Genomic DNA, 21,568 nt, shown 5'->3' with positions numbered 1-21,568 from the left:
AGTGCTATAAAACAACAAAAAAAAACCCTGTTTGTGATGGAGAACTGAACACATTCACAAAGCTTTCTAGAGTTTGAGGGTGGAGTTAAACAGTAGTCGGAGAAGAGAATTTTCAACTGCAGTGTAAAATCAATGGGTTTTCATCCATCCATCTGCATCAGTGCCTTTAATTTTGGAAAGGCTCTTGGATCTTTAATACTTCTTTTATCTTCACCTTTATTCCTGTGATTATTCTGACATTTATTGTTCTCATTTAGTTCTTATTTCTATTTCAAATGTTATCTCCATAATCAAGTGCCTGTGGTGGAGGACAGGATGGACGCGGGGGGCGGGGGGGGGCACAAAAAAACCCTCAACAAACCAACCCCAAACAAAACAAAAAAACAACTACCACACCACCACCATAATGAAATATATCGTAATCTGTTGTTGTCACCCAAAGGTACAAACAGTGCTCGAAGAATTACTTTGGTTAAATGGATACTCTTTTGCCGGTCTGTTGCCCACAAACCATGAGAATCTTTACTAAAAAAGAAATAACTGACTGAATTAAGAATTTCTGAGCCTTAAAGCTAGTCCCTGGCTGCTTTTAGTGCATATCAACTTCCACATATCTGTATCTTTCCATGAAGCAATTTTTTTATTCTAACTTAAATTTTTTTATTCTAACTTCTTTGCTTAGCAAAGAAGTCAGCTGGCTAACGAATAAGCTGTGTATGTTGTAGGGAGTTATGAAAGATGATAAACTGGCCATCTGATCTGTCAATCTTAAGCACAAGTAACCCGGCCTTTTGTGACAGTTCATAACATACTGGCCACACTTCTTGTTTCCCATGTTGTAGGTTTATCTGCAGGCATCTCTGCAGCCCCATTATTACTTGAGTGGCTGAGTAGCTCCCTTGCAAATTAGCTGACAGATTAGATCTACTGAAGTCTCTCTGTTTCGGTATGTGTTGGTGTATGATTGAGCACACACAAAACACTTGATGGGCATGCACTGCGCTGCACACAGTATTCCTGAAACATGTTCACAGAAGTGAGTGAGGAGTTGACTGACCAAGCAATTTCTTCAATTATTTCAAAGAAACCAGCTCGTTACCGAAGAGCTATAAGTTATGACAGTAAGGAATACTACATGCGCCTGGCTTCTGGAAACCCTGCAGTTTTTCAGGATGCTATAGAAGAGAATACAGTGGGTGAAACAACTCAGCAGGAGCCAGAACACGGGGAGGACACAATTGCAAGAGTCAAAGGTTAGATCATTTGTTCTGTCCTGAGCTGTTTTCTTTAAATTTATCTGCCTTTATATCTTCTCATGGATTTGCTTTAAGATAAGCATAAGGACCCTGTAGGACTCTTGTTTTTCTGTCTTAGTATTAGGTCAGTAATTTCAAAGTTCAATAGGTTTTGCAAAGTTAATTTTTTATGTGTGAGGCTTTTATTTATCTGTCTCTGTTCTTTTCCAGGCCTGGTGAAGCCTCCCCTGAAACGATCTCGCTCTGCTCCTGACGGAGGAGATGATGAGAACCAGGACCAGTCACAGGATCAAATTGTTGAGGGGAGTTCAATTGATGAAGAGGAGAAGACTGACAATACAACTTTGCTTCGACTTCTTGAAGAAGGAGAGAAGGTACTGTGTGCTTCAAACACACTAAGCACTTACTGTATTGGAATACATTGTTGACATTACATGTCACGAGCAGGAATAAATGTCCTAAGTACCTTCCCTGATCTACAGCTGAATTTGCTTAATATTTCATCAGCTTCTTCCTTGAAACCAAACGTGGGCTTGAGATGAAAACCCTGTACTGGAAACATTCTTTTTCTTTCCTTCTGCCTGCTAGGGAAAAAAGAACCTGTCCTGAAATGAAAGCTATGAGCTATCACATGCTTGGATTACTATCCTGTCTGCTTAATAAGTCCAGACAGAAAATACGCATTGAAAATATAAATACTGAACTTGACAGAATGAAAACACTTGATAACTAGTATTTTATCCCCAAGAACAGTGTTGAATGATCATGCTGCATATTTGGTATTTCAGTCTTTGTGGGTCTGAAGTATACCGGTAAATACATTTGTGATCATAGTCAAGTGGGCTACAGGTTCTAAAATATGCTCAAGAAGCAGATTGTAAAGTGAATAAGTTAGTAAATATATAAAACTGTATCATACAGAGGAGGCTTTATTTAATTCCTTTCCCAATTGCTAATGGCAGGTGTTAGGTATATCTCTGGTTAAGGGGGAAAATAGCAGAATTTTTGCTGTATCTGCAAGTCATAAAGCAGTGCCTGGGGCTTGTTCTAACAAAGCAACAGTCGGAGCCTGAGCTCATTAATCTGCTTTTGCTAAGTGTCTGCTTTTCATTACAGATTCAGCATATGTACCGCTGCGCTCGGGTTCAGGGCCTTGACACCAGTGAAGGGCTGCTTCTCTTTGGGAAAGAGCACTTCTATGTCATTGATGGATTTACCATGACAGCCACTAGGGAAATACGAGATATTGAGACACTGCCTCCAAAGTGAGTAGATTAATAGAGTTTCCTCAATCTTTAATAGCTGAACAAGAAGTATAAAATGAGATTTTTGAGGCGTCAACTCCAAAATAACGTCGGATTCAGAAAGACCTCAGGCGCAGTGTCCTCTGTGCTCGCAAATTGCTCAGTGTAGTATGGCGTATTGTGAAAATCGGCTCTTTGTATAAGTGAACTCTCATATGAATTAAGTGAATAATTCTTTTAATTTATCTTCTTTTTAATCACTTCTTTCTTGCCTGTTTATGCTCATTTACAGGATGCATGAACCAATCATACCTAGGGGAGCAAGGCAAGGTCCAAGTCAACTCAAAAGAACATGCAGCATTTTTGCTTATGAAGATATCAAGGAAGTACATAAAAGGAGATACCTTTTGCAGGTAACTTGGACACCGTATTTGGATTGAGGAGCCAAATTTGGTATTTTTTGACAATGTTATTTTAAAAAGTAAAATAAATACATAACTGATCAGTATTTGGAAAGTGAAGCTATTCACTGTGTTGAAATTAAAGTGGTTAAGTTGCGCATCCTTGTTTGAACATTTGGCTTACCATGGTTTAATTTATTGGGTGTATTAGTGAATTTTAGTCTCCCAAAACTAAACCATCTGGTCACACTAAGCAAAGTCTGCTTCACCATAATTTGGTGGCAGATGTAGTACGGTATAACTAAACTGGTCTGCATCTGACCTTCGGAGGTGACAAGTGAATGTATCAGTGTTGACATGGGTTTGTCTTCTTTGTTTTCAGCCAATTGCAATTGAAGTTTTCTCTGGAGATGGACGGAACTATCTTCTAGCTTTCCAAAAAGGGGTTAGAAACAAAGTTTATCAAAGGTATTGTAAAATAAGTCGGAACGTTTAATCTGAATATTTGCAAATATCTGTGTTGAGCCATATTTGAGCCTACAGCGACCTCACAACCCAAAGCAGATTGCAAGTGATGGGTGTTAGAGAGTGGATAACCCGATAGCAACTTAGTGCTGCAGGAAAGAGCCACTAGGCAGCGCTAACGCCTGCATGCAAAACTTGCTGTATGCGTTTAGTGAGAAAAGGGTCATTCCAATTTTGTTGAAGAAATTACGTAGCTGCTCAAAATGAAGTCTGTAACTGTATTAAATGCACTCTGTTTCTAAGGAGAAGACGCCTGCATGCAAAACTTGCTGTATGAGTTTAGTGAGAAAAGGGTCATTCCAATTTTGTTGAAGAAATTACGTAGCTGCTCAAAATGAAGTCTGTAACTGTATTAAATGCACTCTGTTTCTAAGGAGAAGACGAACAGAGGACAGAAACACTAATCTTAATCTCCTTTTAACTGCTGATACAGGTTTTTGGCTGTGGTGCCATCTCTAACCGACAGTTCAGAGTCGGTGTCTGGGCAGAGACCAAACACCAGTGTAGAGCAAGGGTAAGTGATTCTGTTCCTCACAAGCTCTGTAGCTCATCAGTTTCAAATAAATGATGCTTGCATTAAAGTCAGGATTCACTGGAGAGTACTGCAACCTCAATTTAAAATTGGGCATTAACAAAATAAATAACTAGTGATTTTGTGCTCCAGTTATTTTAAATGTACTAATAACATTGGCAGCGTTGGTATATCTTTTTACTAATTAATATATGCTATCAGGATTAACGTTATTGGTATACAGATATCTTCCAAAAGGAATTGGAGTGCCAGAGCCATTAGATTTGTCAAAGTCATTAAAGATACTTTCCTCATCAGCAGCCTGTTAGATACATTTGTACTTGCACTGAATTGCATAATTAATGTTCATTATTTTAACAGTCTGTGTTCAGAAATAAAAAAGGCACTGCTAAAGCAAAAAGGAATAAAGGTCCGTTTTTCTAATTGTTAAAATTTGCAAGTTTTAATCTTAAAACTTTGGATTGTCTTGTGAAGATGTAACCCAGATCTTACTGCTAAATCAGAAAATGCACTTCCTTCTTCCCATTAGGTCTGGCTTGCTTAGCACTTTAGTGGGAGAGAAGTCTGTTACTCAAAGATGGGAGGTAAGTATGAAATTATTTTTTTTTATTAAACGCCACATTTTGTAGTGATACATAATTAATCAGTGCACATAAGCTGCATCCTCTTATTCAAACAGGTGGAATATACTGCTATAGAAAGCGTAATCTCATCATTTTAGTTTGTAGTATTTCATGATACCATCATCAAATAGGAAATGGTTCTACCGCTGAAAATGCAAGGGGAGAGGGACTGTGGTAAAAGTAGAGTAAGCATTGTAATATTGAAGTGAGTTTCATACATTTGGGGAGGACTGAACACTTTGGCAGCCTGGCAGCATAGACATTTGATTGTTGTAAAGTGAACGCTTTACAGTGCTGTTATCTGTCTTCCTTAAGAGAGGAGAAATCAGTAACTTCCAGTACCTGATGCACTTAAACACTCTGGCGGGCAGATCCTATAATGATCTCATGCAGTACCCTGTCTTTCCCTGGATCCTCGCAGACTATGATTCAGAGGTAAATACAATACCTTGTCAGCAAACTTTTTTTTTTTTTTTAAATGTTGGAGGTTTTGCAAATATTACAGCTGGCTCATATTGCTTTGGTAAAACCGAGGCTTATCTTTATCGCCAGTTGTTTGATTTCATCTATTTTGTAATGTTCCTCCCACTTATCAGAGGGTAGGATGTTGGAGATTCTTGGCTGTCTCATGCAAGCAGGTCCTTGCCTGCACCGATTTTACAGCTGTAATTGGACTGTGCAGATGAGGGCCAGAATACATAGCTTGTTCTAAGGCAGTTACCTCTCTATGTTGCAGCAGTTCCTGTGAGTCTTTGCATTAGCTTTCTACTGAATATCTTGAAGGACGTTATGCTCACAGAGAAAGCATGCACGTCCAGAAGACTGTGGTAGAGACTACTATGAAATCTGGCTCCATGGTGAAGAAATTGCTTTTGAAAAAGATGAAACAGCCTATTAATGCTTTTGTGGGCAGCCATTGCTACCAGCCAGACCATAATGTAACATATTGTTAGGATGTATGTCAAGTATTCACGAACAAAATTAAAGGGTATTGGGGAACAGGATGAGGGGAGCAGGGCAAATATCTGGAGCCCAGATGTGACTTAAAATAAAAAACACTGACTCTCTTAGATCAGACTGAAGGACTGTTGTAAGCATATCCAACATTGCACATGGTGTGGATGCAGAAAACAAAGATGACAACCTTGGGAAGCATTTGGTGTTAAATACGGTAATCGGCAGTGTTGAAAGGGTTTTTTTGTGTTTGTTTGGGTTTTTTTATATATAAAATCGGTGTCTGTTTTATTTTTAAAGGAACTGGATCTTACAAATCCCAAGACGTTCAGAAACCTGGCCAAGCCCATGGGAGCTCAAACAGAAGACAGGTTAGCCCAGTACAAGAAGCGATACAAAGATTGGGAAGATCCCAATGGTAAGTAATGATACATCTTGCAGGAAGAGCAGAGGAACGTGTGCCTGTCACAGGATGGACAGGAGGGAGTTATGGATTTTTATATTACGGGTCAAGAGGTCTGGATGTGGATATGTACCACTCCACTGTGGTTTTTAGTAACTCTCCAACAAATACTAAATTACAGCAAAGGGGCGTTGGTTTTCTTGCTGTGTTGTTTATTTCAAATCTGAATGGCAGCTTTTAAATCCAAATGACAGCTTTTGTTTTTATGTAAAAACAAAGAAAACAGTTGCACATTCACCACAGTTTAACATTGCCTAAAGGCTAGAACGCACAGGCACGTGAAGCACACAACCAGCTGTCTTGACTAATACAGTTTGAGTGCTGCTGCAAGAAAATAAGTTACACAAAGGAATGGGAATACTTCTGCATTAGCGGTACTGTAGCTTTTTCATTTCTTGTCTTAATGCACATTTTTTTGCTAAGGAAACAGCATTTTCTTAGCTAAAAAAAAATAATCAGAATGAGATGCAATTTAATTACATATTCTTGATTTTAGAGCTTCCTTATATATTGAAAGTAAAACTTTTTGGCAAGGCATCAAGTGACGCACATGATACATTTCTTCTTTTGTGCTTTTATTGAAGACACAAGCCTGTTTAACTACTGCAGTGCTGTTCTGTGTCAAACAACAGTAGGTGGCAAAGATGTTCATTTCTAGAAATGAATGTCATTTCTAGAAATGAATCAGTATGTTCTAAGTGTATTTATGCAGACTTTTTGCCAGGAAATTAAGAAAGTAAAAGCTGTACAAAATCTGTAGCCAACAATTCTGAGACGTATTAGTGCCCAAGCCTTTAATTCCACAGTAACCAATAAGACTAAAACTAAAAAAAAGAAAAAAAAAAAAGTTTCTTCAGCAGAAATCACCATTGCACTGCAACGTTTCAATTAGTTAAAAAAAGACTAACCATTCAGTACTTCTCTGCAGAAGGCAGTTGAATTAGGGCTACTGGACTGCAGCCAAAACTCGTGGTGGTCGTGACAAAACATAAAGCTTTCAGATTCTTGAGAATGATAGTTACAAATTCCAGTTTTAAATGTGTCCAAGGCAACAGAGTAATTAAAATGCAGCACTTAATTAATTTTTTTTTTCAGTCAGTACTGATTTTGTCACCTAACTGCTTTATTTGTTCTGTTTATGATTTTTGAACTTCTGCAGGGGAAACTCCAGCTTATCACTATGGGACACACTATTCATCAGCCATGATAGTGGCTTCCTATCTTGTCCGGATGGAGCCTTTTACTCAGATTTTCTTACGGTTACAGGTAAAAATCACATCACCTCATTTTGTGTGTATTTCCTTCTGTACTTTTGAGACCTAAGTGAAAAATATGATCAATCAGCTTTGTTTTCATCAAATATGGTAGAAGAAATATTTTTAGCAGAGTTGTTATTGCCTGGAATGATGGGGTTTTTGTGAAAGTTTTAATGGAATTCACATTTTTTTTCTTGTAGTTTGAACATTTTTCTAAATATATGCAGAACAAAATATCAGCAGACAAAAACGAAAGCAACTTTTATTGTGAAAAATACTTTGCTCATCATGCTTTATTTGCCTATTGTTGAAAGAATCATATGCCAGTCATTTAGTTCTGTGCTGGAGGTGTTGAAAGATTGTTGTTTTAAACCAATATGTCTATCCAAAGAGCCATTTTAGTTCTGAGTATTAAAATAAACAAACATTAGCAAAGCCTGGAATTGTTTGCCAGTTTGGTGGTTAACGGGGTTTGTAACGTTGTATGTCAAATATTTTCCTAGACAAAAGCCATCGGACAAAAAGATTTATGTTTCTCTGAAATAGGACTAGATGACTCTCTTCTTAGACTACATGACTCTCTTAAAATTCTGTATATCTGTATCTCAGTGCTTTGTTTACTATTATTTTGTACCAAAAATTAATGCAGCTGTTTTAAATCTGTTGTGTTAGAGGAAGAAACGTGCCATGTTCTATAGTGTCTTTATTAGGCAGAGGGTGTTCTGATTTGCCTTCTTGGCAAAATCTGCTGTGTTGAGAGATACTCTGATGCTGATAAGCTCTCAATCTGTCCCACAGGGCGGTCACTTTGACCTGGCAGACCGAATGTTTCACAGCGTACGGGAGGCTTGGTATTCAGCGTCAAAGCACAACATGGCAGACGTGAAGGAGCTCATCCCAGAGTTCTTCTACCTCCCTGAGTTCCTACTCAATTCCAACAATTTTGACCTAGGTAGGGAGAAGATAGCATTGCTACAGGTGTGAGAGCAATGCCAGACAGTCCGATGTGAGAAAGGTGTCTTGTAATACAGGCAGAAAAAGATCTGGTTAATGGCATGAGAAAAAGATAGATGAGTTGCATGTTCTGAAATGAAAGCATAAGCAGGACTACTTCTGGTATTTCCTTATACTACATGTTTATTCAGTATTATATTTGAAAGTCTGAATGATTCGGAACTCATGGTTTCATCAGGAAGAGTGTAGCAGGAATTCTTATTTCCTCTGTGATACCTCAGATTTACTTTTGCAGATTTATCAGACTTAAGATATTTTTTCAAGCATTGAGTGTTCATTTTAAGCAGTTAATGCAAAGTATGTTCTGAGAATTGCTGAACAAGATACTGAAATACCCAAAAAGGACTTCTGTTTGTAGTGCTGTGTTTTAGTGGATTTTTGTTTTTTTACCAGTTCACAACGCACAGATAATCATGTTTGACTTGGAGTTTCTCTGGCTTACATTTTCCTCCATGTAATTTGCTACTCTATAATGATGTTCACCATCTTTTCTGCAGGAAGGGATTTAGTTTCTTCAAAATACACTCAGTTGACATGCCATTGCTATATACATACTAAATAGATGTCAAATACAGGAAATGATGTACTCTTTTAAATTGAGGCTACCACAATTACTCCAGTTTTCTTCATAGAATAAGAGCAAAGAAGTTGAAAAGAGATAAGAAAATGAACCTTGCTGTGCTGATTCCTCTGAGTGCAAAATGGACTGCTGCTGTGGTAGCGGTTCCCGGTAGCACGGTTGGCTGCTTAGGTGCGAGCTAAACTGACAGAACAAGATTCTGGTTGTACAATGATTGCAGAAGGCTATTTTACTGGCTGTTGTTTTCGTTAACTTTCATGCACTGCAGTGGGTCTTTCCCATGACAGGGAGAGAAAAGCAGAAATTTACTTAAATAGAAAAATAAAGACAAAATAATCATGTTCCAAGAACGCTTGATGGGGAAGCAGAGATTCAGACTGTGCATTATGAAGTTGTGAGGACTGAGGTGAAATAATCTAATCAACGCCTCTAGCTAGAAGGGTGATGCTTGTTTTGAAGAGCGTATGCTGAAACACTATCATCATCGTCAGAAGCCTTAGTAAGGAATATTCTCCTTCTGCAAACAGTCTTACATGAAAAACTGAGGCAGAATTTTTCGTGTTTTATTGCCTGGCATTTAAAAAATGACGTAGTATTTTAGAGAAAAGACTGAAATGGATTGCTTTATAAAGCAAAGGTGTTAGAATTTTATCTTTTTTAATAATTTTTTTCACCATTTCTGTTGCAGTGTAGTTTCAGTGCTTCTCTCCAATTTTTTTTTCTCTTTTTTTAATAGGGTGCAAACAAAATGGCACTAAACTTGGCGATGTAATACTCCCCCCATGGGCAAAAGGAGATCCTCGTGAATTTATCAGAGTTCATCGGGAGGTAATTTGCATTTAAGAATAATAAATAGAAAGTGTCAGGTGGGACTTTCCACTGCATATTAATCTAAGCTCGATTCATGCAGTCACAGTTCCTAGCCAGTCCATGAGTTCTGGGTTGATGGCCAATTGTTGCAAAGATCTCTAGAACCAGTGTTTCCTCCCCGTTCCTTTTTGGCTAAGGAGTATGCTGAGGCAACACTTGCTTCAACGAAAAAAATGGATGAAAACGTAACAAGAATATGTCAAAATATATTCTGCATTTTTTTTTGTGGCAGGTGCAGTATACTCAACTGATGACCGATACGTCTAGTTTTAATGTGTGCCCTTTGAATTTCAGGCTCTGGAATGTGACTTTGTGAGTGCACACCTGCATGAGTGGATTGACTTGATCTTTGGCTATAAACAGCAAGGTCCTGCTGCAGTAGAAGCTGTAAATGTCTTTCACCATCTCTTCTATGAGGGACAAGTGGACATATATAACATCAATGATCCTTTAAAAGAGACAGCTACCATAGGATTCATTAATAACTTTGGACAGATACCAAAGCAGGTATACCCTTCGTAGAATTCTTATTTGCCAGATGACACTCAAATTGAAATGTATTGATATAGAATGGGAAAGTATTTTAGGAGTGCAACTTCCTGGGAGTATTTTTCCATAAATATTCTTCCAGTGATGTGAAATTGTTTACATTTCCATCATAAGTGAAATGAAGATCAACTTTGGTCTTTCCTTGTGAGATTAGAAATATCTTTTTTTTTCCTCCCTTTGTACCCTTAAAATAAGTGAAATGAATTATAGTTCAACTCTAAAAATCAGCATCAAAAAATAAGTATATTCCCGCTGCAAAGTCAGAGGGGAACAGTGAAAGTGCAACTTCAAAGTAATGCCTAGTGTTACGGTATTTTAAGTTATCCTGTAATTAAATAATTTAGATAATAACTTATGCTTCCTTTGTTTTACACCAGTCTCTTGGTATTCTGCAGGGCTTGGCCAACTCTTATTTGAAGAATCTGTTGAAAAAAAAACCCTCAAAATTTAAATTAAGAAGATAGACTCTTGTAGGACAGCTATAGTTAAGGAGCTATATGGACACATTTTTGGTGCAGCTTTAAAGTTTGTATTCTCTTTCAGAGATTGCATTAAATTATTAAATCTAAAGTTTTACTATGGGGTTTTAGGTTTTGGGGGGGTAAAGGGTTTCTTTCTTCCTGTCTTTTTTTTTTTTTAAATTAGGCATTTCTTTAGGGGTTGTTTTGTTTTTTTTTTTTGCTGCCCAGTGAAACTTTGAAATGTCATCAGTGAATGTTTCCAATCCTAGATCTGGTAGAAACCACAGATACCTTCAGCAGTTCACTGGGAACCCAACCCACTTGTTGGGAACTGTAGACTACAGCAGCACGTAATGTTTCAGGACAGCCACAGGATATTTCCTGTGGGGACCCACTAACAGCTGTCTGTCTCTTATTGCCTAGAAAGAAGGCTAAGAACTACTCATCTGTCCTCCGTGGCTGCTTTTCTACTTTTCCTTCCTTGCTCTCTCTCAATAATCTAGATATGGAGTGGCTGTGAGGTTTTCTCCTCGTAAGTAATAATCAGTCACTGGGTTGTGATGATAATCAGATATGGCCCAGCTGAGAGCAGGGCGATGGAAGAGCATTGCAGCTGAGTCTGAAGGTCTGCCTGAATCTTCAAATGCCTGTTAGGTACAAGCCTATGATGACATCTACCAGAAATTGCATGACATTTTGCTAGAGGACATAGGCAGACTGCAATAAACTCAGGGAAACTCAAAACTCCTTCCTTAGGTCCTTTCGGGTGGTGAGTGCTCTGGGACTACATTATTGTGTTATGGTTTGAGAAAACCCACAACAGTTTATTGTCATTTAGACAGTTATTCATCACCCAGTGACCCTTCCCCACCCAGGAAGGGTAATCAGGGAAAAAGCAAGGAAACCCAGGGGTTGAAATATAAACAGATTTAATAGAATAAGACTAGGTAATTAACATTAATAACACTAAAGAACCAATATTGATCCCAATACCAGTATAAAATATACAAGGATTATACTCGGCCAATTCTATCAGTAGGAAGCTGTGCGCTCCCGGCAGAGGACAGCAAATGCTGGACACTGCGAGTGCTACAGCTTTGGGAGCAAGGGAAGGCCTCAGGGGTCCGGCACTGGAGCAAGAAGTTCTCTGGATCGCACAGATCAAGGGGGAGAGAGCACTTAATAACAAACTTCCTAATTTATATTGAATGTGACATTCATGGTATGAAATAATCCTGTTGGCTTGGGTCAAGTGCCGGGTCTCGTTCCTCCTCACTGCTGCACCTGGCAAGCTCGAAAAACACCAAGACATAAGACATTGAAACCTATATACCGTGGCTGGCTATAAAGTAAATATTTTCACAAATTCAGACACAGAGTCTTCTGAAAGTGCAGTTTTCCCAAGCATTAGTCTTATGTCGCTCAAACCAGGACATTATGTAATTGTAGAGTTTTGCCTGTGACCTTCTCTGACTTTCCACAAGGGATCTAGGGCAGGCTATCTCAGTGATGTGGCTGCTGTAAACATTTTCACTCCTTTGCTGCATGCAGATGTAACATGAGGACTACATCTTCTTTATCCCATCTCTTCCACCAGTAATGCCCCCGGTAGTTCTGTTCCCCGTTTTAAAAAGTTGTGCTGCAAAACATTCTAGAGCTGGTGCTGCGTTTGGAAGAGGACTCTCACAGACTCTATGAGGGTCCCAAGATGCCACAGCCTCGGGGGGCAGAGCAGAATGAATAAGCAAGAGGAACAGTCGCTCAAAGGAGAAAAGTTGTGGGTTTGGGTTTGTTTTTTTTTCTTGATGGAACTGACATGGACAACAGATCAGTTGTCCATGCAAAAGCTGTATGATGTGCCTTCTCCCTCCGTCTTCTCATAGCCCAGCCAGATGGGTGGCATGCTGTAGTTCAGGGAGAGCTGTGGCACACAGGCTCATTGTTACTCTTCGTACCCAGAGTGTAGGTGTGAGCAGTAGAAAAGCATGTTCGTGCTCATAGCTCAGCTACCTCAGGCTTATACATGTTCCCTCTGCTTTGGATAGGCAAACAGGTAACCCATCTCGAAGGGCTGTAAAGAAAATAACTTTCAGCCTTGGAATTTCAGTTCTCCTTTCAGCGCTGTAATAGCCTCTCTGTGAAAGAGGAATCGAAATCTTACAAAATACCACTCAAGGTTTATATTTGTCATTTACGGATTATAATACATAGCATCTATCATCCAAGATTTTTATCATGAATTTATCACGAGATAAACCTTAGTGTGTGCCATTGATGATCGCTGCTTATTAGAAGCAATGATCGGCTTGTTTAGCACTGAGATACCAGGAATGGTTACTGAAGCAGTAAAAAGGAAATTCGGTCACTTGTAATGGAAAGCTAGGCAGAAGATAATCAGGTGCTAAGATGCATTTCTTGTGTGTGATTGTCATGTGGTCCAATCACATGCCCACTCGTGCTGTTCCTCTGTTCTTCGGTAGCCTGGCTGCCTCCAAGTGCGTGACCTACTGTTCGTGGGACACAGTTTGTTTCAAAGCCAAAAATTAGCTTTCTGTTTGTCCTAGGTTAGAATTTAATACCTTGTTATGCATCAGCTTTGGGATTTTTGCTTGCTTTACTTCAACTGCTTTTGCAACTGCAGGTAGCTCTAAAAATACTTTGCTTGTTATATCCTTGTTGGATTTCTTAGTATTTGTCGAAGTCTTATTGAAATGGTTGCCATAAGTTATTAGTGAATATTGAGAAAAGTTTAGTAACATTTGCTGACATGCAGAATTTTTAGAGGTAAATTGGACCAGTTTATCTTTTCCAACTTGTGGTCTTGTAAACCTCTAATTTCTGATGATAATTTCTTGATGAATTTCAGCTCTTTAAAAAACCACACCCACCAAAGCGTGTTAGAAGCCGACTGAATGGAGAGACTGTGGGAACCTCTGTGCCCCCTGGTTCCACAAGTGACAAGATTTTTTTCCATCATTTGGACAACCTGCGGCCATCTCTTGCTCCAGTGAAAGGTAAAATGTAAAACCACGGTAATTATTCCTGGGTTTTTGCCAGAGCATTCACAGTTTCAGCAAAATTGTCCTTTTCCATGTTTGGCTTAATTCTAATGTTCCTAATGCCTGTGCTTTTGTGAGAAAGACAAATTTAAAATATCCTAATGCTGTAACATTGTGGTTTTAGCTACCTTAAAGTGTACTTGGGAAGCACCAAATCAGTGCCAGTTTAGTATGACTTTTTTAAAATAGAGGGATAAAATTGGACGCAATCACCTCTTTAAAGTCTTAATTTAACAAACAGTATTCAGGGTACATTGCTTCTGGGCCTGCAGTAGCCACAACTTTTGTGACAGAAGGATTCTTTATCTCAGTGCTGAGAGATGCTGAGAAATGTTGGCAAAAAAGGGTGGTGTTGGTAGATGCACTGAGATTAAAAAAGGTGGGTTTTAACTTTATATCTGACATTGGACAGAACAAAAATTAATTGTCTGTGAGGCAGGTAAATGCTATGCAGTGATTTCTTTCCTAGTTTACTAAGTTAATCTGCATGCTGTAAAGAGAGATGGCCGTACTATTACACAAGATGTAGCAGGGCTACACTCTTAAGATAGGAAATTAGAAAGTGGTAACTTGTATTTGCAAAGCTTGGGGAAAAACAGGTAAGACACCATGGGCTGTAGTCAGGAACATATCCTGTGGGAACACTTGGCCAAGATGTTTGAACGATACCAAAAACTTAATTTTACTTGTGCTGCAAATGATACAATTGCTTTTGATGACCACAGACATCTTGTCTGAAGAACAGCTTGTGTAGTACTGCAAGTGAGATCAGAGCTGTCTGTGATCCTCAGGGTGTTCTTGCCACTACTGATGGTGCTTAGCCCTGCATTTGTTAGGAATGTAGCAAAAGTTGCCATCGTTGCAGTTGAAACAAAGATTTGTGTAACATAGCCAATACAGAGATCCTGCTTTTGCAGAGCATCAACTATTTAATGGGATCAGATAGTATTTGTCTGTGCTAGCAATAACCCCGTCTTCCTTTTTTAGAGCTCAAGGAGCCTGTGGGACAGATCGTATGTACTGATAAAGGCATTCTGGCAGTAGAACAGAATAAGGTTCTCATCCCACCTACATGGAATAAAACTTTTGCGTGGGGCTATGCAGACCTCAGCTGTAGACTGGGTACCTACGAGTCGGACAAGGTTTGTAATCTGAAATTTGTTTCAGTACTCAATGTACCAAAAACAATTAGTACTCAATAGTGGAAAAGAAATATCTAAGAATGGTAATTTATTTTGCATGTGAATGAAATAGTCTTGTAGTACATATATTTTATTGCTCCCTATCTGGTGGTCTTCATCAGAACGCTGGCACAATGACATAAACCAATTAATAATAATTTTTTACCAGGTCTGCAAAACATGAATGAATGCAGTTAAAGCTCATCTCTCATGTTCTCTCGGGAGGCATCTTATGGCAGAGGCTGGAATTGCTTCTGCTTGAGGAAAAACTGCACAAGGGGTAGCAGCAATATCTTGGTTATTTAATGGTCTGGTGTGCAGGGCGGCACTCAGGTGTTTATTTTTATCCTACCAAACACTAACCCTGCAAGTAACTCTCTTTTGTTTTCTTTATTTTTAGGCAGTCATTGTTTACGAATGTTTGTCAGAATGGGGTCAGATACTGTGTGCCATTTGCCCCAACCCCAAACTAGTTATCACTGGAGGAACAAGCACAGCGGTCTGTGTGTGGGAAATGGGCATCTCCAAAGAGAAAGCTAAAGCCCTCACACTGAAACAGGTAAAATACGATAAAGATGCCTTTTATGTAAATCGTGTTACAAGATCAAAGGAATTATTAAAGGGCTATTGTTCACATAGTAAGCTTCGAAACCATGAGTCCAGCAGACCTTTGGAGAACTGAGTAGTTGACGTACTGATCTCCACTGGAAGTGTGCAAAATGTGTCTTTAAAATTGCATTGTTTTAAGGATAGTTGATCACCAGGAGCTTTTCGGAGAGATGGGGTATTTGGTAGCGATGTTAACAAAATTATACCGGTGTATTTTTTGTGAATTAATCTGCTTTATTGTACTGTTGTATATAAAATACCCCCATCTGAAAACTATGTCATGGAGGGCAGGAAAGATTCATTCTCCTTTTTTAATTTTTTTAATTACTTTTTTCTTTTTAAATGTATATATTTAAATTACACTTCTACATAAAACTTTGCTCTTTCTGGCAGTGATGTTTGTGGAGCAGAGTATACTTATTCAGGATCACCTTAAGTTGTTCTTGCTTTGTTAATTCAAAACATCAACTTATAATCTAACAAACGAGCACCCGTGCTTTAAAGTCAGTTGCAGCTAAGTGCAGAGTAAGTCTTGTGTTTACTTAAAAAAAACCAAAACCAACAAACCACCCACCCATAAACAAAACAAAAAACCCCCCACCCAACTACCTCAGAATATTCCAGAAGCTGTATATCATTGTTATAGCTAGCTAGGTTGTTAAGTGTTACTGTTCCTGTTAGCATCTTAATAGCAGGCCTTTTTCCAGAGGAAAGCTTCCACTTAAGGGAAGAAAGAGAATTATTTAATAACTTCCCTTGTGCGGTCTCCAACAACTGTCCAAAGCTGTGTTTCCAAAGTGTTTTACTTAAGAACAGTGCAAGATAAAACACTATCTTGAATTGCAGGGTAGCATATTCAAGGCCGTTTACTGTACTTTAGCCAATTGCTTGTAACTGAGTAAGATGCAGTAATCTGACTATATTCCAGACTCCTCTTCCAGTGGTGAGGTTAAGCCTAAAATGTAAAAGCAGGGTCTAATGCGAGTAGATGCTTGTGATTTTCTCCTCTTTCCAATTGACTTTGCCTTTTTGGCTGCAACTCTTTCTTGTCTCTTACCTTTTTTTAAACATCAACAGAAGTATATATGGGAGCCATTTTATATTTACAAAGAGTTTCTGTTTTCAGAATGTAATTTCAGGTGCAGCCTGGAACACGTATATAAATAGGCTATACACCCTATAAATAGGCTACTGATGCAGAATGGGTTGGAAATTTATTTTGGGGGGTTTTCTTAGTAGAAGTCTCTATAACATTAGACCCTTGCGATTTCGTATATTACTTCTATCGTTTTCAATTATGAAAATAGTTGCCAACGGAATACTTGTAAGTCAGTTGCATCTTCTGATAGAATATTCATGTTTACGTTAGCATTATCATTATCTTTTCAGATAAGTTGGTTTAATGCCGTAATTTTTGTGCTCTCTCCTGATTACAGCTTGTTCCTCCTGACTTTTGTTTTACAGGCGTTACTGGGTCATACGGATACTGTCACCTGCTTAACAGCATCGCTAGCTTATCACATAATTGTGAGTGGATCACGGGATCGCACCTGCATCATCTGGGATTTGAATAAACTCTCTTTTCTAACACAGCTTCGAGGTCACAGGGCTCCAGTTTCAGCACTCTGTATAAATGAATTAACGGTAAGAACCAAATACCATTCATCAATGTGCAGTGGGAACAGTAGCAAGACTCAGAAATTATTAAACCAAAGAAAAACAAACTAAGCTCTTCTGTTAGTTTGGCAAAACTTCCATAACTCATCTGAAAACTAATTAACTGGTTTAGGGAATAATTTGCATCTTTTGTTCAGAGATGCATAACAGTGCTGGCAGCAGTATAGCTAGTGTGACATTCAATGTGGGTTGTCAAACCTGCCACAGGAACTAGGAAAAGATTCTGATATGTGACCTTGGTTGACTTTTGTTCTCTTACGCTTAATTTAAAGGAAGCAGAAGATATCTTGGATGAAGCTGCAGTGACAATCGTAGCAGAAACAGACATATCCTAAAAGCTTGTCTCCTTGGTGGCCCTATAAGTTACGGGTTGACAGTTATCCAGCTGCTGTGCATGTCAAAGAATTTGCCTGAGTTGAAGCTTTATGTAGCTGGTCCATGAGGGCTGGATGGACCATGTTGCAACCAAAGTAGATGTAGTGGTTGGAACCAAGACAAAACAGGGCTGTAATGCAATGAGGGGGTAGCAAGAGTAGCTGCTAGTAGACTGGTTGTTGCATTGCCAGTGTTTTAAAGCGTAGCTCCCATTTCCCCGTCTGCCCTAGTTTGCGACTATCTCTTGTTTTTTTCCCAATAAGGAAGCAAATGAAATTTGAGGTTGTACGTGTTTGTGAAAAAGAGTCTTTGAAAACCGAGAAGGGAAAATACTGAAAATACACTGTTGGATTGTTAAGCTGTGGAAACTGGAGGAATTGTTCTATTCATCATATGCTGTAAATGCAACAAATAGGTTACTACTAAGTCTGGTTTTCTATGTACAATTTTAAAAAATGCGTATCATCCTAAAGTTTGTTTAGGTGGCCAGACTCAGCTTGCATAGAACTTCCTGAAAAGTGCCAGCCATGATGGCTGGACTTGGCTTATAAATGAACCTGGCTTATACTTTTGCTGAAGAAAACTGAGACTTGTATTGAAGTATGGAGGTGTTATTTGTCTTTGCAGGGGGATATTGTATCATGTGCTGGCACTTATATCCATGTATGGAGCATTAATGGCAGCCCTACAGCAAGTGTAAACACTTTCACTGGCCGAAGCCAGCAAATAATGTGTTGCTTTGTGTCAGAGATGAATGAGTGGGATACCCAGAATGTCATAGTAACGGGACATTCGGATGGAGTTGTCCGGGTAAGTACCGGGAATTACTGTTTGGAAAAATAAGTTTACGCCTTAGTATTTATTAGTAGTAGTTAGAGAAGTCACGTCTATCCAACACAGTGTCCTGGACAGTACCAAAAGTAGTTCTGCTGTAGTTGCATGCTCCACCTGAACAACGAGTCCTGCAGGAAGGAGGGAGTCCAGGCTGGGTGGATGATGCAGACTGCTTTTGGTGCTGGAACCAGCTGTGCCATTTCTGCACAGGGCAGTGCACTGTATCCTGTCCACAAGTTAGATGGACATTGAAGATTCATGGAAAACTCTTTCAGTGAGCTGACAGTCCTATGCAGTCTTTCAGTTTTCTTTCTCCTTGTCAATGCACCCGCTGTGATGTGATAACTAGCAATAGTCAGCAGCATACATTTTCCTTCCTGCTCTATTTTGGTCACTTTTTGGTCACCAGCTTTCATGCCTGGAGATTGTAGTTTTCGTTCACCATTTTTGTTCTACTCACCTTGAGAAAATTCATTTTGCTGCCTAGAAAGAAAAGAGGAACTTAGTGGCATCTCTGATCACTGTGAGTCTAACCCAATTTTCAGTACTTTGCTGTGTGCAGTCCTGGGTCTGCCTTAACCGGACTCTGCTGGTCAGATTGCCATGTGGAGTGGATTTTTTTATTTGAACAGCTAAGGTGTTAAATTAACAGCACAAGACTTGTTCACTTGTGATTCAGGCATGAACACATATCCACTTACAGCATCTAGAGCCCGAAAACAGGGTTTAGTATGGAGATGTGACCTGCCTCTCATGCTACCAGTGCAAATGCAGAGTTCTAATGAGCCATCTTAATTCTAGAAGTAGCTCAGAAAGAAAGATAAGAGTTCAGTTCATGCCACTCTGCTTATCCCCTGTCCCTCCAGTTCTGGCGGATGGAGTTTTTGCAAGTACCAGAAACACCAGCTCCAGAGCCTGTGGAGATGCTGGAAATGCAAGAGGACTGTCAGGAAGCACAAATAGGTATGTCTCCTGACAAGTGTTTTATATTTGCCTGCTATCTGATCTTCACTGTACATAGGTAAAATCATGTGATTATACAGTGCAGAATGGACGAAGGGGATTTTGTCTCAAGATACAATAGACATCCAGTGGGCATAATAAATAGAGCATCTGAGTTCTTTGTTCGCCACCTTGCTTATGGTAGTTTTATACTGCTACGAGTAAGAAAAAAATCATAGCTGACCGTGCTTTGTTGTGTAAGTTTTGCTGAGAGGCAGCAGGATTTGGTTTGGCTAACTTGAGCATTTTTGAAAATTTTACTCATTGTCTCTATCAAACCTACCTCAGACTATCGTAGGAAATAGCTTCAGCTAAGGATTGCTGTTTTCTGACAGACCAGTGCAAAAACACGAATAGTGCGATTTCTGGCAAGAGCTGAATATCTGCAAAGGCTTTGAGATGCCTGCATGCAGTTTCCCCTAGTCATGCTGTGGTGGTACCTGTTGGGTTGTAGGTAGTGCAGCAGCAGAATAGGGGGCGGGGTGGGGGGAAGCTCAGGCTATAAGCAGCCTTGCTAACAACGTTTTCTCTCCTGTTGGGTGAATCCAGGGCAGGAAGCCCACGAAGAGGACAGCAGTGACTCCGAGGCAGACGATGCATGTATAGGCCAGGACACGAAACTGCAGGAGAGCCAGAGTCAACCAAGCAGCACCAGCCACAGGCCTAGGTCATCGTCAAACAGAGCAGCAGCAGCATGGTCAGCAGACAGCGGCTCTGATGACTCCAGGCGTTGGTCAGACCAGCTCAGCTTGGATGAGAAAGATGGCTTTATCTTTGTGAATTATTCTGAGGGACAAGCAAAAATGCACCCCCATGCTCAGGTTAACCACCCGCACCCCAGCTACGCTGAAGCACGGCACTACAGCAAGCTTAAACCAGGTAAAAGAAACTGGACGTGCTTCCTCTGTCAGATAAATGTGCTGTCATCACTGACCTGTAAGGCAGTTTCTCTGTCTGTGCAGCTTTGAGCAGGGGTGGCTGATAAATTCCCAAATGGTCAGTGAAGAAAAAAATTTGTGTGCAAAGGTTGCATGCTGTTCAAGCTTTTCCTGAGAAGCTGTGGTCAGTTTACCTGGCTAAGCCGCTCACTCGCCACCACCAACACCACAACCCCCTGCAGCAGGATGGTGGAGACAATAGAAAGAATAGAAAGAAGGGAATTCACAAGTCAAGATAAGGATAGTCTAATAAGGAAAGGAAAGAGGAAGACAAAACAAGCGATTCAAAGGCAATCACTCGCCACCTCCCACAAGCAGAATGATAACCAGCCAGTCTCTGAGCAAATGGCTGCCTTCCCCCCAAAACTCCTCCTCTTAGTTTTATTGCGGAACATGATGTTATACAGTGTGGAATTCCCCTTTGGCCAGTTTGAATCAGCTGTCCAGCTTGTGTCCCCTCCCAACTTACTTTGCACCTCCAGACTCCTGGTGGGGGGTGGCGGGCAGAGCAGAGTGGGGAAAAAGAGAAAACCTTGATATTCTGCAAGTACTGCTGAACAACAGCCAAAACACTGGTGCGTCATCAAAACAGTTTTAGTCACATACCCAAAACACAGCATTGTTCGAGCTGTTACGTAGAAAAGTAATGACAGTTGGAAATCTGAGTCTTGACTTTAAAAAGAAAACAAATAACTTCATTTTTATATTTTTTTTTATTTTATCCCAATCCTGTCAGGCTTTGGTACAGGGCTTCCCTGTGTATGTCACCATTCTCTGCAGCTCCCAACTGGTCTTAAAAAATTGGAGGCTCTGCATTGTTTTGTATCCTCTCCTTTCTCACATGCATTGGGGAGCAGTTGAAAAACGTGCTTTCCCTGAGTGAAACTTGAGTCAGAGAGAGTTATCACGGGGGCGGGGGTGGGATTTTTTCTTTCTACAAAGTCACACATTATAGGTATATTGGGGGAGGAGGGAACAAAAATGAGAACAAGCAAATTTGCTTTTCCCCCCTCCTACTTCCCCCTCATTTCTAGGATACAGATGGGAGCGTCAGTTGGTGTTTAGAAGCAAACTAACTATGCACACAGCATTTGATCGCAAAGACAACGCACATCCAGCAGAAATCACTGCACTCGGCATCTCTAAGTGAGTAACTTGCAAGCGA

General features: G+C 39.8%; 1 protein-coding gene across 1 annotated transcript in view; it reads left to right on the top strand.

Annotated features, from left to right (window-relative positions):
- WDFY3 (WD repeat and FYVE domain containing 3) overlaps positions 1–21,568 on the top strand; it is a 117,052-nt gene that overhangs the window by 93,461 nt on the left and 2,023 nt on the right. Inside the window, exons 43-63 of the mRNA XM_009890740.1 lie at positions 1,085–1,253; positions 1,467–1,630; positions 2,373–2,521; positions 2,793–2,913; positions 3,284–3,369; positions 3,860–3,940; positions 4,488–4,542; positions 4,897–5,016; positions 5,836–5,953; positions 7,158–7,264; positions 8,053–8,206; positions 9,585–9,676; positions 10,013–10,225; positions 13,595–13,742; positions 14,775–14,929; positions 15,369–15,527; positions 17,042–17,221; positions 18,257–18,439; positions 19,330–19,426; positions 20,015–20,344; positions 21,438–21,549. Coding sequence (XP_009889042.1) covers positions 1,085–1,253; positions 1,467–1,630; positions 2,373–2,521; positions 2,793–2,913; positions 3,284–3,369; positions 3,860–3,940; positions 4,488–4,542; positions 4,897–5,016; positions 5,836–5,953; positions 7,158–7,264; positions 8,053–8,206; positions 9,585–9,676; positions 10,013–10,225; positions 13,595–13,742; positions 14,775–14,929; positions 15,369–15,527; positions 17,042–17,221; positions 18,257–18,439; positions 19,330–19,426; positions 20,015–20,344; positions 21,438–21,549 — 2,993 coding nt within the window. The remainder of the gene's footprint in view (positions 1–1,084; positions 1,254–1,466; positions 1,631–2,372; positions 2,522–2,792; positions 2,914–3,283; positions 3,370–3,859; positions 3,941–4,487; positions 4,543–4,896; positions 5,017–5,835; positions 5,954–7,157; positions 7,265–8,052; positions 8,207–9,584; positions 9,677–10,012; positions 10,226–13,594; positions 13,743–14,774; positions 14,930–15,368; positions 15,528–17,041; positions 17,222–18,256; positions 18,440–19,329; positions 19,427–20,014; positions 20,345–21,437; positions 21,550–21,568) is intronic.

Source organism: Charadrius vociferus, unplaced genomic scaffold (genome assembly GCF_000708025.1).
Source record: "Charadrius vociferus isolate BGI_N301 unplaced genomic scaffold, ASM70802v2 scaffold178, whole genome shotgun sequence".
Lineage (NCBI taxonomy): Eukaryota > Metazoa > Chordata > Aves > Charadriiformes > Charadriidae > Charadrius > Charadrius vociferus.
The sequence above is the reverse complement of the archived record's forward strand: the minus strand, read 5'-3'. Positions and strand labels throughout refer to the sequence as shown.